We start from the raw sequence: 18,981 nt of genomic DNA, 5'->3' as shown, positions 1-18,981 counted from the left end.
AATCGGTATCGATATGCTAACCAAGTACTGAGCCACAGTTGACTGTTTTCAGAAGATCGTGAAGTTCAGACCTGATATGACTGATGAATGGAAATTCTATGGTAAGGGATCACAAGCCAGAATTCCTTTGATATCTGTTATTACTATGACTGATTTGTTACAGAAGGGAGAAGAGGGATTTTTGATCTACGTAGTTGATATACTGAAGTCTAGTCCGAAATTGACTGATATACCGGTGGTGAGTGAGTTTGCAGATGTATTCCCTGATGAGATTCCAGGATTGCCACCGTACGGAGAGGTAGATTTCGGTATTGAATTGATGCCAGGTACACAACCGATATCGAAAGCACCTTACCGAATGGCACCGATTGAATTGAAAGAACTGAAAGACCAACTTGAAGATTTGTTGGCCAAAGGATATATCAGACCGAGTGTATCCCCATGGGGTGCTCCGGTATTATTTGTTCGAAAGAAAGACGGATCAATGAGATTGTGTATTGACAACCGGTAATTGAACAAAGTAACGGTAAAGAATCGCTATCCTTTACCTCGTATCAATGATTTATTTGATCAATTGCAGGGATCGTCAGTATATTCAAAGATTGACTTACGATCCGGATATCATCAACTGCGAGTTAGAGATGAGGATATTCCTAAGACTGCATTTATAACCAGGTATGGACAATATGAATTCATAGTCATGCCTTTTGTCTAACGAATGCACCGACAGTTTTTATGGGATTGATGAATAGAGTATTTCAAAGATATTTAGATGACTTTGTGATTATCTTTATCGATGATATTTTGATATACTCTAAGAATCTGTGTGAACATGCTGATCATCTCCGAACTGTATTGAGAATATTAAGAGAGGAGAAATTGTATGCCAAGTTATCCAAATGTGAGTTTTGGTTGCAGCGAGTTGTTGGAACACGGTCGTTCTCCGGATCGAAAATAAATGATACCCGTTGCAGTGGAAGTTTTAAAATTTTATATGGAACAATTCCATATCATGGGTATCAAATTCCTACGATTAAAATTGATAACATAAAATTTAAACAATGTAAATTTTGCCATAAAATCTCGAAGCGAGATTATGGACACCAACAGATTAATCTGCTCTTGTTGTATATCCCAGGAACTGATGAACGAACATTTCTTCAATCAGGTCCACGAACGGAGATTTAATCCCTCTGATAGACTGCACTAGAAATTCTATCAGAAGTTTCTACGAAGAGAAATTAACATATTTGATCTGTTAAACCAGACTGCAATTTCGAAAATTACAGGCTGGATTTTCGATGACAGAGAGGGAGAGGGGCGGCTGCCACCTAGAGAGAGAACCCTAGGGTTTTCGAAAATTTTTATGCCTTCTTGTGTCAATTTCTGTACTGCAATAACTTATTTATAATGTGGGATGCTAACAACTTAGGGCCCATTAGTCATAAGTTCAAGCCTGATAAGCAAAGCCCGCATGTTCAGAAATTAATATAAAATTCATCGTGACTCAGATTGATAAACCAATTTCACCAATGTGCACAGAAACCATTTCTGCATCTTTTAAAGTCAAGACAAATTTTCTGAATTCGAATTCAGTGGTTTCTAAAAATGTCCATCAATATGTCATTTTTAGGAATCTTACTCCTCTACTTTTAAATAAGAAGTCCTATTTCTTTATCCACTAAATTTAACTCTTTAAATTTAATTATCTCAACGGGGATTAGAAATCCATTACTTGTGTGACCCTCAATGGTTCAGGGATATAGCTAGCCGTGGGCTCACAACTCCTTGTGACTCGAAACAACAATTTCCGACTTGCCCATCGAATCAAGGTAAGAGCGTCTAGCAACATCGCCCCATGATTCCCTAGGTATCACTGATAGTGCCTGCAAGAACCAGTAGATTTTGGTTAGCGTAAAGTACGGTCCCTTCATCCATATATCCCGATCGAATCAACAACCATTGGTACAACGAGAGTCATTCGAGATTCGATAACTATGCAATGCATCTTGAAGATCAAATAGTGACATCGCATGTGATACTAGGAAACTAAGTAACCTAAAACACATCATGTACTCTGGCCAGAGATTCGTCACACTAATATCTCCTCAGATTGCATAGGATATCCACACTCGCAAGTGTGCGGTGAATCCTTGACAACAAAGCATCGACTCCTATATGTGTCGTAACTGTACCCAATCCCGACACCTGATGACCCTAATAAAGTCGGTAAACGAGTCAAAGCACAGTACTAGCATATAGAGTCTCAATGATGTTTCAAGTAATAAGGACTAATGGTGTATAACAAAAACCGCAGACTATATCCACTCGATAAGTGATAACCACTTGGAAAGTCCGAATAGGGTAGTTCGATCATTCATCATATGAATATCCATTTGCATGCTTCGAACATCTCTATGTTCCATACCAATGAAACATGGTACTCGGCATCGCAAATGCTAGTCTCAATCTCGAGCGATCCTTATCCTTATTTGTGGACGGCTCAATTGACTAGGAGCTGTTTAGAATATACAGTGAACATAAGATGTGTTTCATGACAGTGATCTCTCTATATTCACTATCTCATCTTACTTTAGTATATTCAAGGTCTTTATCAAAATAGCAATAGTATATCATTATATAATAATAAGATAAAGTGAACGCCATTTAAAGAACGTATATTATATTAAACAAAGATTTTTTACAAAAAAAGACTCTCAAAGCCCTTAGCCAAAAGTTGGCTAACGGGGCATCAACTCTTTCACGAGTTGTTTTTCTTTGTCATGTAATTTCAGGAGATGGTATTTCAGTGGATCCGAGTAAGGTTGAAGCTGTGATCAGTTGGCAGAGACCGACACCTGTGCCAGAAATTCGAAGTTTTATGGGCTTGACAGGTTATTACCGTCGATTCATTCGAGATTTTTCCTCGATAGCTAAGCCTATTACACAGCTTACACAGAAGAATGCACCATTTATTTGGTCTGAAGCATGTGAAAGGAGTTTTATCGAACTTAAGAAGAGATTGACTACAACGCCGATTTTAATAATCCCTACAGGTACTGGTGATTTTGTTGTTTATTGTGATGCTTCTCACCAGGGTCTGGGATGTATTTTAATGCAGAAAGGACATGTTGTCGCTTATGCTTCTCGACAACTAAAACCACATGAAGTCAGGTATCCGATTCATGATCTTGAATTGGCTGCAATTGTCTTTGCATTGAAGATCTGGAGATATTACTTATACGGCGAGAAGTTTGAAATCTTTTCTGATCACAAAAGTTTGAATTATCTGTTCTCACAATCTGAATTGAATATGAGACAATGACGATGGCTTGATTTGTTGAAGGATTTTGATTGTGAAATCAAATACTATCCGGGAAAATCTAATGCAGCGGATGCCCTGAGTAGAAAGGTATGTGCTTTATCCTTGTCTATGATAGGTGTATCTAATTTGATTGAAGATTGTTGTATTTTGGGGTATGTATTTGAGACAGATAGAAGGCCGATGAGAGTGTATGCAATCAGTGCTGAGCCAGAGTTATTGATTCGTATCAAAGAAGCACAAAAATCCGATCAGAATGTGCAGAAATCGATTGAAATGATCCGATCAGGACATCAGTCTGAGTACAAGGTTAGTGATGATGATATCTTGTATGTGAATGGCCGAATAGTTGTTCCCGATATTGCAGACTTAAGACAGAATATTTTGAAAGAAGCCCATTGTAGTCGCTTCAGTGTTCACCCTTGAGGCAGAAAGATGTACAACGACTTGAAGAGTCAGTACTGGTGGAAACAAATGAAGTCTGATGTGACTGAATTTGTATCTAAATGTTTGAATTGCCAACTGGTGAAGGCTGAAAGAAAGAAACCAGGTGTCTTATTACAGAGTTTATCGATTCTTGAATGGAAATGGGATCACATTCCCATGGACTTTGTAATTAAATTGTCATGATCATCTCGAGGATGCGATGCTGTTTGGGTGATCATCGACAGATTGACGAAATCTACGTGCTTTATTCCTTATCGAATGACTTATCGTCATGATCAAATGGCGGATCTCTATATTCGAGAAGTGGTAAGACTACACGGTGTACCAAAGTCGATTGTATCTGACCGAGATCCGAGGTTTACTTCGCACTTTTGGCATAGCCTACAGGAAGCTCTAGGTACGCGTTTACATTTGAGTACCGCTTATCATCCTCAAACTGACGGTCAATCTGAATGAACTATTCAGACGCTTGAGGATATGCTTAGAGCTATAGTACTTGATTTTGGGGTTACATGGCAAAATTCTATACCACTTGTGGAATTTTCTTATAACAACAGTTATCAGACGAGTATAGAGATGACACCATTTGAAGCATTATATGGAAAGAAGTGTCGATCGCCTTTGTATTGGGATGATGTTTCTGAGGTACCTGAGTTAGGGTCAGACATGATCAGACAAATGACTGAGAAAGTGAAATTGATACAGCAGAGAATGAGAACAGCGCAGCATAGACAGACGAGATATGAAAATGTACGACGACGGCCGTTATCTTTTGATCAGAGAGATAGAGTGTTCCTGAAGATTTCACCGTTCAGGGGCACAGTTCGATTTGGCAAACGAGGAAAATTATCTCCGAGGTATATTGGGCCGTATGAGATTCTCGAGAAGATAGACAATCTTGCTTATCGACTCGCTCTTCCTATGTATTTATCTGGGATACATGATGTCTTTCAAATATCGATGTTGAGGAAGTACATATCTGATGCATCTCATGTAATTCGCTCCGACGAAGCTGAGTTGGATGACACTCTTAGCTATTTCGAGCAACCTATTCAGATTCTTGATAGGAAGACAAAGCAACTCCGAACGAAGACTATTCCATTGGTGAAGATTCAATGGAGTAGACACGGAGTTGAAGAAGCGACGTGGGAAGTTGAAGATGATATGAATCAACGATTTCCTTATCTATTCCACTGATGTGAGTTCTTATTCAGTTTTCAGTTATTCTTTATTCTTATGAGCATGTAGTCTGCTTATCTATACTGTTTATGAATTTGAGGACGAACTCATGTTTTAGTGGGGGAGAAATGTAAGGCCCGGATTAATTAATATTAATCCGAATTTATTTAATTTTAATCCGAGTATATTTAATTTGGGAATATTTAGAGTTTCGATTTAAATTCTAATATTCTTAAATTATTTAGTATTGAAATTGAATTAAAATAAGGGCCGAGGACCGAATTGCAATTATTGAAGACTTAAGGGACTAACTGCAATTATGCTTGAAAGTTGTCAGATTCTAATTCTAACACTCAGCATGAATACGTGTTATTATCTAAGGAATTCACAATTTGAGCAGAGAAGTCGATTTCCTTCGCTTTGGTTTGATTTCATGATTTTTGAATTGCCGTAACTTTTGCTCCGGTTATCCGATTTCGATTCCGTAAAGTGTTCTGGAATCCTTACGACGAGGGCTTTGATCTCGTGTAAGTTTTATGTTGTGTTATATGGATTTCGAAATCAATAAAGGGCAGATATCAGATTTTGAATCATTGATCATGTTTTTGAGTTTGTATCGTTTCTATTTTCGAAACCGGATGAAGAGCTTATGTTATTATGTTGAATCTTGATGCTAGCATGTTTTATGATTATTATGGCTGTTTGTGCTGAGGTTTTGAAGATTATATCAGCTGGTTTTCTTGATTGAGAGCACGTACACATGGTTTGAATAAAAGAAAGGATTTCGGGATTACGTTGGTTACCAATTTTGAATCGCTACGCCGTTGATTCGAGTTTTTGGATCGTTTTGATAGCCTATATCTGAGCTGAAGTTGTTATCTTGATGATGTGAATGTTATAGCATTTTTATTCTTCAATTTCATTTGAGTTTGAAGGCTAAACGACACAAGACGCCGACTTAAACTAACGAAGAAAGAGTTGAGGTTTGAAATGCGATTGATTGATGAATTCTTAATGGTTTTGACTCGTTTCTGAAATGATAGATTGATTTGAAGTTTGATATATGTATTTTGTTTATATCTCACAGATTTGAAGAGTTCAGAACCTCAATAAACGAAGGTATAATGACGACATCGCGAAGTAGGGACTTTGAAACTCAAGAATGACTAATCTTGAGTTGGCCCGCAAAAACCACATACTTGTTTATGTTTTTGATTTGATTGTGATGTTGTCGATCCATCTCAGGTAGTGGATCTTTATATTAGAGTTGATATGATGCTATATTGAATTGATTCTATGCCAAGGTTGCTGTTAACCTTATTTGCGAGTCGGTTACGAACTCGTTAGATGGATATCCATGTCAAGATCAGTTATGAATCTTGATGGCCTCGAAGTTATGTGAATCAATTCGTATTTGAAGCGTTAATTTACTCTATTTGTTGAGTCGAGTTAAATAGAGTCGATATGATGTATTTAACGCTTTCTATATATTTATTATACTGAGAATTGTTTCTCACCGGAGTTTATCTGGCTGTTGTCTTGTTTTGTATGTGTGCATGACAACAGATGGGGCAGGAGCTAGTCATCGACGTCATTGACAGCTGGGAGAGAGTCTAGCACGTGAGGACTCGGGTTGTAGATGATGTCTTGAACTTTAGAAGCACTAAACCTTAGTTATGTTGGTTTGGATTACATGTATGACACTTGAGATAATTGTTGTCGTTTATCGATCTTTAACGACTTGTGGATGTAATAAAATGCATGTATAAATGCTTGAGACCTTGTTTGTTTGTAGATGCAAGTTCCAGATCTTTTAAACCATGTTTTGCATTGATGTTGGTGATAGGAATTGATGGTGCACGGTTTGACAGCAAAATGTGATCTGCAGATTTTCTGGAAATTTGGAGGCCGCTCGATCCGCAGAAGTTGACGGATCGAGCGAGCCTTGTAATTTTGCAAACAGAGATTTTAGTTTTTGGCTCGCTCGATCCGTAGAAGTTGACGGATCGAGCGAGGCCAAATTGTGTTTCATCCGAGAGCTGAGAAATTGTGCTCGCTCGATCGGGTGTTTTTCCCCGATCGAGCGAGACACTGAATTTTAAAAAAAAATTTTTTTTTTTTTACTTGGCTCTTGGTTTCTTAATTAATGTTTAATGAATGTTAATTGTTCATTAATTGCCCTAAGATGAGATTAGCAACCAGAGGTCCCCACAAGTTTAGAAGTCGATTTCAGTATGTCAACCTAGATATGTTAGAACATGTTTAGATATCGAACTTCGTCGTTATGTTGTTGTTGCTTGTCCTTTACTGTTGAACAGTTGTTGAACTCCAGAATTTTATGTATTAGTTTGAGGTTTTGAGTTGTAATGCATGTTTATGTTTTGAAGCATTGATTAGCTTGAATGGCTTGAATGGTATTGGATTGCCTAGCCTTTGGTTCTGTTCTCTTTTTCTGGGCAGCAACTTGGAAGTTTTGCGTGCGCTCGATCGCACGAGTTCGCTGCGATCGAGCGCAGCTTTTATTTTCCCCGGGCAGAACTTTGCACTCTTGGGCTCCGATCGATCGCACGAGTTCGCTGCGATCGAGCGGAGCACTATTCATTCAAAAAAAAAAAAAATTTCTTTGCTTTTTATCTTGGATATTGTATGTCTAATTGTTGTTTAATCCCGAGATTAGTTGTTTAGAACCGAGGTCTCACACGCATATTACAACGGTTTCGAACCGTTTTTATAGTTTTGTATTTAGGAACAGTTTCAGAGCGTTTAAAATGCGTGATGTATAAGAACGGTCTTACACCACTCCTACATGCCTTGAAAATAAGAGCGATTTAAAACCGCTATTAATATTAGAAATTCAAGAACGGTTTGAAACCGATTGTGCATATTGGACATATTACAACGGTTTTGTAACGCTCCTATAGTTGTGCATCTAGGAGCCACTTCAAAAGCGTTCTAAAATTAATAAGGTGTAAGAACGGTCATCTACTGCTCCTACACGCCATTCATTTAAGAGTGATTATCGAGCAGTGTTGATGGTAGCAATTAAAGAGCGGTTTGAAACCGATCGTACACTTCATGCATATCACAATGGTTTTAAAACGTTTCTATTATTTTTCCTTTAGGATCACTTTCAAAGTGCACTAAACATTGTGAGGTGTAAGAACAGTCTTACACCACTCCTACATGTCATAGATATGAATGCAATTTGCAACCGCTGCTGATGTTAGTTGTGTAAAAACGATTTCAAATGACTCCTATATTCCATCAATATAGGAACGAAAAATATATGAATGGTGTCAAATCACTTTAAAAACCGTTGGTTGTAAGAATGGTTTCCGTTGCTCCTATACGTTGTAGATATAGGAGCGATTTAAGACCGATCTTTAAGCTTTAAATATATAAGTTATTTTAAATCGTTCGTAAAATAACAAATATAAAAGCAAGGTTTTAGCTCACAATTTAGAACGGTTTAAATGAAATTATTTTAAATTGCTCTTAAATCTAATTTAGCAATCATTAAGTCTTTTATTGTATTTTTTAAAACAAATATACATTATTTCGAAATAATTCCTCAACCAATAAAATAGATAAATAATGCATATCAAATAAAAAATAAAAATCCCGATAAAAATAAATTAAATTGTTTCAAATTCATAAATAATACTCCAAATCCTAATAAAAAAATGAAAATGTTTCAAATTCATCAATAATACTCCAAATCCTAATAAAATTAAATGACAATTTTTCAAATTCAATGAATAAAATATAAAATGTTTTCACATTTCATCTAATCGTTGTCCGACTCTGTCCCTGGTGGATATCTTCGACTTTCATTGGCATTTTGTGAAGTATTTGTCTGTTGATGAATAACTTCTGCCATGATAGTTGCCATCTAGAAAAAAAATTTAATTTAATATTATGCAATTATACAAGTAATTTTGAATCAATTCATTAATATTCGATATGGGGCTACCTGCGCAGGTAATAATTCAGGCCCACGAGATCCTCCAGCAGTTCCAGCTATCATACTTTGAAGGACTCTTGTAAAATTTTGGAGTTGATGTTCATGCGTCCGTCTCATCCGCTCAATTTCTTCTTGACTTTTTTCTTCCATACTTTTCATTTTATCTTCCATTTCTCGTAACTTATTAGTAACATCAGATGGAGGAAGATTGCTCTGTGTTAAAAATAGTCTGGGCTTATACCGATCTGGAAATAATTGACTAGGTAATGCACCAGCTCCTAGACATCGTACTCGACCAAAATGTTCTGGTCCAAATATGTCACTGAAAAATATATGTATAATAAGTATTGTACAATGTATAATTATATTTAAAAATGAAATAAAGTATATGTACCAAAATGCTTTCTCATGCACTTCTGTTGGTTGTGTTCCCTCAGGCTTGTCCTGGAGGTGATGTTGCACTGCATTATTTAGCAAAGCATAAAAAAAATCTTGTCAATAAATAAAAAGAATATTGAGAAGCTATTTGAAAATGTTGAAACAATTATAACCTCAACTCGTATTGCTTCATCATCAACAAGAGCACCTCCTTTCTTTTTACTTTGACGGCTCAAATGTAATATTTCAATACGAGTTGGTTTTCTACCATTTTCTTGAAACTAAACATGGAAAAAAAACACTTTCAGATTAAATATTATGCAGGTTATGATAGCCCAAGACTCACATATTTAATTAGAATGACAAAAAATTGACAATATTTCCAAATAAGTATGAAAATTTCTTAACAAAATTGACTACCTAAATCATATATATATATATATATATATATATATATATTCAACAATCACTCCCTTATATCTTCTTAATACATTCCATAAGAACAAAATAAAATAAATACATAATACAATAAATCAATAGTATGAAATTATTCGTGAAGAAATATTATGATCTAAAACTTACAAACTTATATTCCAAAGATGCAATATTTGTCTGTCCTTGTGCATGTATCCCTTTTTTTTACTCCCATTTTCTCGATTTATTTTTGAAGTATCCTGAAAAAAAATAATTATATCAAATTTATGCATTAAAACAATATTTAAAATAAACAATAAATACGAACCTCATTAGACTTCCAGTATCGACACAAAGTTTGCCAAACTTCTGGAGTAAGATCATGGGGAATGGGACGAATTGACACAAGCTCACTTAATGCAATATTTGAATCATAAGAAGTAGCTTTAACTTCGGCCTTCCATCGCCTCCATGAAACTCCCATCATCTGCATCACACTAGTTCTGTGTTGTTCGAGGGTATCAAAACTTGCCTGTAAACATTAAATAAGTTGTAATAATGTTTTAAATTAAGTGTTAAATATAATATTATCAATTTACTGTTACACATTCCCATGCATTATCCAAGCAACACTTATCCATTTTCCTCCAATCTAAGAAATCAAGGGGCAAGACATTTCCATTACGGGCAATAGTGCCCACAAAATTGGCAAGCGTCGGCTGCATTTCTCCATATGGTTGACCTCTTTCATTAAATGTTACTACTAAATGCTCACCGGGTGCCAATGAATGAACATCCTTCATAATAGTTTTCCCACGTGTCTTTCGTTGGACTTGGGATGAATGTATGATCTCGTTGTGACCTAAAAACATTTGTAAAACATAAATTTTATTTCAAGCTATAAGGATAACCAACAATTCATACCCAAAAAATTTCTTTACCTCCTTGATTATGCTCTTCGGTCTGTCTTGACTCCATTGTATTGTTTGGTGTTGCATTGTTTCGTGCGTCAAGTTCATCTTCACGTCCTCTGTTACTTGTGTCATCTCTACGAGATCGTTCACTTATATTTTGAAGCAACTTTCGCATTCTTTTGTTTGCCTTATTAAATATCAAACCTGAAAAACCATTGCATTAGTGCATTCAAAGATACAATTTAATACTCAAATCCAAAAAAATTCGGCGTCGCACCGAAAGACAAAAAGGTCAAAAAAATCCAATCTGATGACGAGTAAATTTGAAGAACTAAACAGTGAAGCAAACTCTTAGAAAAAATCTACATTGGACATAAATTCAAAACTAAACAAAATGTGTTTTTTTTAATATTTTATAGAATGTAGTACTTCTGCTATATATGCTTATAAATTCAAAACTAAAAATATAGAGGTAAATATATCTAAAGGGATGCATGGTCTGGTACATCAAAACCAACATGTTGAATTTAATGAAATTAATAAAACCTTTGGTAAAATTATTTTGTACACAAATTAATAAGGTTGGAAATGCAAGGATAAAAAAATGAAAGAACCAAGAATTTATCCGTAGAAAAATACTCTTTGGCAGTCAATATATATATTTACTGGAAGGCTAAAATATAGGAACTGACGCGGTTTGGATCGAGATTGAAGATGCCTATCCAGAAACCAATAACCAAGGTAAAATCTTGATCATAGGTATTGATGTCGTTGCTTGGGAATTTGGTTGTAGTGGATTTCTAGGTTCGATGGATATGTGTTGGTGGGCTTCGCTCAAGGGAAGAGCAGTACATATCTGAATGATATGAATGAACTGGCGACAATGTGTTCCTAAATGACTCGCGACGAACGAATATGAAACAATTTACATTACAATAATCTATAAATTTCAACCGATCAAGATTCAAAAAACCATAAAACCATGTAAAGAGTGTTCTACAAATTTTGATAGTGCAAGGAAGTAACCACATGTTGAAAAATAAATTACGTAAAAAAGGCGATAGAAAAAGCAGTGTCAGTGAAAGAGTAAATGACAGAATCTGAGAAAAGGACCGCCTTTATCTTTGCTTACGGCACTTGAATTGAATATGAAGGAAAAAGTTTAATAGAGATTAACTGATTAAGTCACTTTAAAATTTTAAATGGATGTTTATCTTTTTAGATTTTTTTGATTTGAAAAATTAAACTTTGATGGATTATCTTTTATCACTACAATTTTAATGTGGAGGGTACTTTTGGCGGAAATATTTTTGTAATTCAATTGGTGATGAAAATTTTGGAGGTAATTAAATATTTTAACGCCAAATTTTTTGTATTTATATGAAATTTAATATACTGTTGAATAGAAAAATTAAAGAAACAAACATATTATCTAATCAACTAAAAAAATTCAGATTGTACCGTGAAGAATGAGCTATATAAATTTATTATATCATTTTCAGATTTTATAAAATTTTCAGATTGCGAAAAAAAAAATTTATACCAAAAAATTAAAATTACATCCTATACAAAGCACCTTCTAGAATATTCATAAACAATTCAGATTTATTTGTACAGATTTAATAAATTATAATTAAATTTCCATATTACTAAAGAATATATTGTTTGTATTTTTTTTATTTGTGGATCATTTCAGTTTTGATTTTGGATTTTCATTCTCCTTTTTAAGCATTATATATATTTAGTAAGGTTAAAAAATATATATTTACTTGAAAATATTTTTAAGACCATGCTTTTAAAATGAATAGGAAAAAAATAAAAAAATTGAGTGGCAAAATGATATTTTGGGAATTATATATATATATATGTGTGTGTATAATAGTGAATAGAGTAGTTTTATTAAAAAATAAAATAAAATGAAAATCAATATAGAACGGGAGAAAATAGAATTGAAATTGAAACATAAAATATGAAAACATTGTGTGATAAAATGGTGTTTATGGAATTATAAAAATTCTTACAAACATTTAAAAAATTTGTGCATTTGACATTCATTCTCCTTATATATTGTAAAATTATAGCATCCAAGAGAATTAGGATTGTCAAAAATCAATCCAACACGTCAACACGACAAAATCAAGCCGAAAAATATCGGTTAAGATTGAGGGCTTTGAGTTCGGATTGGATCGTGTTGACTTGAAAGCTAACCCGAAAAAAATTTATCGAGTTCAGGTAAACCTGGTTTGACCCGAAATGATCCAAAACTTTTTATTATTGTTATTTTATATAAAATTAAGAAATTTTTGTTATATTTTATATGTTCTATTTTTTTAAAAAAATTATTCTATTTTGATATAACATATTTTCGTTATTTAATGTTTATTTCTACAATTATGATTTTTTAAAATAGTTTTTTATTTGTAACAAATATACTTTAACTTTTATATAAATAGACTTTAAATCTAAATTATATGTGAGTTTAATAATAGTATTATGTGAATAATACTATTATTTTTGTGTGTTTTGATTTTTTATTAAATTAATTTGTTAAATTTTTTTTTAAAAAAACAAATTGAGTTGGTTCAGGCTAGCTGGGTTTGAATTTGGGTTGAAAATTTTTGGGTTGGTTTGGATTTGGGTTGAGAATTTGTTAAATAATATCTTCTCCAACCCGAACCAATCCACCTACATTGACACCCTTTAGAGAAGTGAGTGACAAATATATGAAGGGTAGGGAGGTGGATAGGGGTACCAATTTGGGTGGATCAGGAGAGTTCAGGTCAAGTTGACACAAAAAACTAGTAAAAGATGTCTCAACACAAACCCGAATCAACTAGAACCCGGATAACCCAACTAACTCGATTTTATGTTATTTTTTATTTTATTTTTAACAAAATAATGAAATAAAAAATAAAAAACACAGTAATATTCGAGGTTCTAAAAAGCCTGAAGTGCATCGAGACGTGAAGATCAAGCTTCAAAAGTTTCAAACGTAGAGAGTTTCGTATGATCTTAATTATGAAAAGATGTTTTTTTTTATTTTTACTATAGTTTTAATTATTTTAAGGCAAACATTAAATAAATTGATAAATTAACTATAAATTTAAGCTTTTAGATATTTCAAGTTATATACTACATGTTACGTCTTAAACACATACAAATCTTGTGTTTTGATATTAATATTTTTAATGCATTAACAAATCTCAAATATTATGTTTTGATGATTATAAAACTAAGTTAATTTGAATTTGAATCAGCTAAGTTCGGAGGCTCTGAATCCCTGATCAGACGGTCCGATCATACCCGATTCAACACTATAAAAAAAAACCTTTTGATTTTTTTAGTGAGTATATTTTAAATTTTCTATAAATAGACTTTTAGAAAATTTAAAATATACTCACTAAAAAAATAAAAAAAATTAAAAAAATCAAATTTTACAAAATAAAAATTAAATTGTGAAAACCTATATTATCAATATACAATAAGGGTTAATTTTCAATCACTCCCTAAACCAATTTATAACTTATTTATAAATCCTTACATAAATAAAACTTACTTTCAACTCCCTGGAGAGAGAAACTTTTGTTTATAAATACCAATTATACCCTTATCTCTTAAAATTCTTAAAAAAAAAAATGAGAGAATGAATCATAAAACAAAACTAATCCAAATAGTATATATATAAAAATTCAAATTAAAATCAAAGAACATAAATCATATCATATACATGCTTATGTTGATACAGGAGCAAGTATGTGTTTAGGAAGCAAACATATACTTTCAAATCATTATTGGAAGAAATATGATAAAGGATTAAAAGTTCGAATAGGAGATGGATCAATAATCATGCTTGATACAGTAGCAGAAAAATTAAAAATAGAAATTGTGGAAACAAAATTTGTAATGCCCATTATATACCAAATAGAATCAGGAATGGATATTATAATAGGAAATAACTTTTTAAGAGAATATCTTCCTTTTACACAATTTGAAAATCACATAACTTTAAATAAAGGATCATCAATGATTTATATTCCTAAAATACGAACATCATTTCGTGTAGGAAATGAAGGATTTACAAAGAATTTTCATAAACGAAATACAAATCCAATAGAACTAAAAATAGAAAATATTTTAACAATTAATCATGAAAAAGAAATCATGAAGAAATTTCATGATATTTTTTCTGAAAATCCTCAGGACAAAATTAAGAAAAGAAAACAAGTCATTGCTTCAATAAAACTTAAAGACCCTAATATCACAATCCGTGAAGCACCAAGAAGATGCAACATGGATGATGTAAAAATATTCGAAAAAGAGGTTCAAGAATTACTAAAACTTAAGATAATCATCCCAAGAAAGAGTCCACACTCTTCACCAGCCTTTTATGTCAGTAAGAAAGACATTGATAAGAAAAAAATGGTAATTGATTATCAAAAAATGAATAATGCAACAATTATGGATGGATATTACATCCCAAACAAGAATGATTTACTATCTTATATAGGAGGAATGAAATATTTCTCCAGTTTAGATTGTAAATCAGGATTCTGGCAAATTCAGCTAGACCACAAACACAATTACTTACATCATTCAGTTGTCCAAAAGGACAGTATCAATGGACTGTATTACCTTTCGGACTTAAACAAGCACCAGGTATCTTTCAAAGATATATGGATGAATCTTTTAAATCATATGTAGATTTTTGTTGTGTTTATATAGATGACATATTAATTTATTCAAAAACACTAGATCAATATTATAAAGACCTCATGACAGTTGTCATAAAGATGGAATTATAGTTTCTGAAAAGAAAGCACAATTGTTTAAAAAAAAAATAAATTATTTAGGATTACAAATAGAAGATGGAAAACATTGTTTACAACAGCATATACTCAATAAAATTCACGATTTTCCTAGTGAAATCAAGGATAAAGATCAATTAAGAGGATTTTTAGGATTATTAACTTATTCTGGAAATTACATTAAGAAACTTGCAGAAATCAGAAAACCTCTTCAGGCAAAACTTAAACAAGACTATAAGTGGAAATGGTCTAAAGAAGATACTAATTATATTGACACTATTAAAAAGAAGATAATTAGTAATCTTCCCGAATTATATTTTCCTTCAAATAAAGACATAATAATAATTGAAACAGACGACTCAGATGAATACTTGGGAGCATGTTTAAAAGCTTATACAGGAGAAAGAATTTTAGAAGAATTTACTAAAACAGCTACTAGGAATAATGAAGAATTATGTAATTATACATCAGGAACTTTTCAAGATGCACAACTAAATTATCATTCAAATGAAAAAGAATTATTAGCTTTAATATATACAATTAGAAATTATGAGATTTATCTTATTTCTAAACCGTTTTTAGTAAGAACGGATAATATGAATTTAACATATTTCAAGACAAGAAAAATATCAAAAAATGTAGGGAGAAATGCAGCAAGGTTAATTAGATGGCAATTGGAATTGAACCATTATCAGTTCGAGATCCAGCATGTCAAAGGAACGACAGACAATTCATTACCCGACGCATTAACTAGATAAATTCATCCAAATTATACTATCCGTAGTACCAGAATAACAAAAGAGATCCTAAGTGATCCAGAAAATGACTGCGAGTCATCCGAACATGTCTTAAAAAGCATGGAAAATATAAATTGATGAAATGAGATTTATATTAAAAAACATGAATTATTTTATGACTTCAAGTCATCCGAACATGCCTTAGAAAGCATGGGGAATATAAATTGATGAAATGAGATTTATATTCAGAAACATGAATTACTCTATGAGTAAAATAATCAATCTCATGAAGATTGGTTCAATTCTTGCAAAAGAATTCATAAATGCAATGATACGCATAATAAAACTATCCGAATTACTCACGATAAAGAGTTAAATTTCTAACCATTTTATATATTTATATATATATATATATATGTTTCTTGTGCAGGATGGAACAATTAGATCAATTAAAAGAACAATTGATTGAAATAGATGAAGAAATTCAGATTCTTCAACAAAGGAAAAAGAATATAAATGGAAAAATTCAGAGGATAAAAAAAAAGATGACAACCTCGTCATCATCATCCTCACCAAGAACATCAATCAAGTTAGCAACTCCATTTGACAAAATAATGGAGATGAATGAAAAACAATCAGTGGTCACAGCCAACATTGATAACAAAGAAAAAGAAAAAGGAAAAGAAAAAGAAAAGAAGAAAGAACCGGTGGTCACAGCCAACACCGAGAAAAATGAAAAAGAAGAAAGGAAGTTTAAAAGAGCCCTTGAAACAAGAGAAAGAAAGATGGTCAATCTGCGACCACAAAAACCAATTTTTGAAAAAACAAATTTTCCAGAAAAACTCAAACTGAATTCTTTGAAACACTAAACTATTTGAGAATAGTCAAACCATCTGTAGGATCTTGGCTACAAACTTGTGACACACAGAGCATATCAAGAGCAAGAACACTACAAGGTGCTCCAGCGCATGAAGTCTCAAGATTCTTTTCAAATGGATTATTAAGCGGATTAGAAGTCAGTCCCAACAATCAAGAGATAGAACTATTTCCATATCAACTAAGAAATAGTATTATCCAGTTCAAGAAAGCAGTCTTCAAGGACGAACCAGTGTTAACATTAAGTATTCATTCAACCCTTCCAGATTGGGAAAATGACAAATTCTATCAACCGATGATATACATTCAATGTCGAAAAAATAAAGACAAGTTCTTATTTGAAGGATCAAATGAAGAGAAACTAGTAATGGATATCTCAACACTTTCTGAGATAAGAATAAAGACATTGATTGACATGATCTCAAAGACAGGAAAGATTGATGGAAACTCAAAGGTTAAAATAAATTTTGCAACCAGTAAAATTTTATTAACCACTGGACACAAGGAGACAATCCAAAAGAAAGAACAAGCCATGTTAGCTCAATTTGAAGCTCCAATCTATGAAGCAAGAGTTGACATGACCCGAGAAACCCAACAAATGCTATGTCAAAGACTAAGAACAATGATTTCCACTCACAAATGTGGACATTGTCAACCCACTCAGACAGAAGAAGCATCTGTCAAAGAGGACAAACCAGCTGTCAAAGAAGACAAACCAATAAAGAAATGGTCCGAATGTACCAGTGATTCAGAAAGTAACACAATGTAAAAACAAATAAAATCGTGGACCACACCACATGTGAAAGGCATCCACTCAGATGTAAAATGAGCTATTTTCCATTATGTAGTATGGTCCCCCTCTTCCTTTATTTTTACTACTGTATGCGTTTCTCCACACATATAAAAGAAGATGTTTGTGTTGTAAATGAATAAGTGAAGTTTGAGTATCTCTCTCTTCTTAAGTTTCTTACAATCTGGTTAATACAAGACGTATGAAAACTATCAGAAACTAAGAAACAAAAAATCAGAAACAAAATTAAGCCTTATGGCTAATAACTAAACAAGCAGGGCGTAAGGAAGATAAGGTTGGAAGCCAACCATTGAAGATTCATGGTTAGAGTAAACCTGAAAATCCATAAAGCAAGTACCAGTTGATCAAGTGATCATTAAGGAAAAACAAGGATTTGGCCTGTGCTCAAAACCAAGACTCATTAAATCAAGGTAACCTTCCCAAATCTCCTGCAGCCCTTAATTTAAAGAAATAGTCAAAATACATTAATCATGTCATCATCCTTTATAAGAAATGGAAGATTAATAATAAAAAACTGGTTTGAAATAGAAGATGATCATGAATATGATACATTTCATGAATATCGTTTGAATACTTCTGATTTAACCATATTTGAATCAATTTATCAACTAAAATTTGTAATAATAACCTATGAATGGAACCAAATTAATCGGAAAACATTTATCTGTTATAAATGAATCAGATCTGTAAAAACATGAATGAGAAATTCATAGATCTGTAAAACATCATAGAACATGAATGAGAAATTCATAAGAATTCCGCAACCTGGTATCAGAGCGGTTAAATAAAGCAGATTATTAATTCCTGGATTAACTTTAGATATTGAGATTAAAAATTTATTTGATAAAATAATCTTACTAAAAGATTTACGTCAAATAGATCAATTATGGAATAAAATAAAAGATCTCCAAACCATTTATTTCAAAAATCATAAAAAAGAACATTTTTCAAGCAACTGGAAAATGATAATTCAAATTTCTGAAAACGATGAAATTGAAGACATAACAATATGTTATGAATAAGAACAAACTTTGTTATCGAAATCCGATCAACAAAAACAAAATAATAAAAGTAACAATTTTTACTAAATGGAAAATGTATGAAAATACAAAAATGAATATCTTTAATTTATAT

At 32.6% G+C, this 18,981-nt stretch overlaps 1 protein-coding gene across 1 annotated transcript; it reads right to left on the bottom strand.

The window, feature by feature from the left end:
• Positions 1 to 8,619: 8,619 nt before the first annotated feature.
• Positions 8,620 to 11,039, bottom strand: LOC140876414 (uncharacterized). The gene is made up of 8 exons (XM_073280362.1): positions 10,646 to 11,039; positions 10,480 to 10,566; positions 10,033 to 10,236; positions 9,873 to 9,964; positions 9,464 to 9,571; positions 9,307 to 9,373; positions 8,922 to 9,234; positions 8,620 to 8,840 (listed from the first exon to the last, which is right to left on the bottom strand). Exons 2-5 carry the CDS (start codon positions 10,498 to 10,500, stop codon positions 9,523 to 9,525), a joined length of 366 nt encoding a protein of 121 aa, XP_073136463.1. The 5' UTR covers positions 10,501 to 10,566; positions 10,646 to 11,039; the 3' UTR covers positions 8,620 to 8,840; positions 8,922 to 9,234; positions 9,307 to 9,373; positions 9,464 to 9,522.
• Between the last annotated feature and the right edge of the window lie 7,942 nt (positions 11,040 to 18,981).

Source organism: Henckelia pumila, chromosome 1, assembly GCF_033568475.1.
Source record: "Henckelia pumila isolate YLH828 chromosome 1, ASM3356847v2, whole genome shotgun sequence".
Classification (NCBI taxonomy): Eukaryota; Viridiplantae; Streptophyta; class Magnoliopsida; order Lamiales; family Gesneriaceae; genus Henckelia; species Henckelia pumila.
The sequence above is the reverse complement of the archived record's forward strand: the minus strand, read 5'-3'. Positions and strand labels throughout refer to the sequence as shown.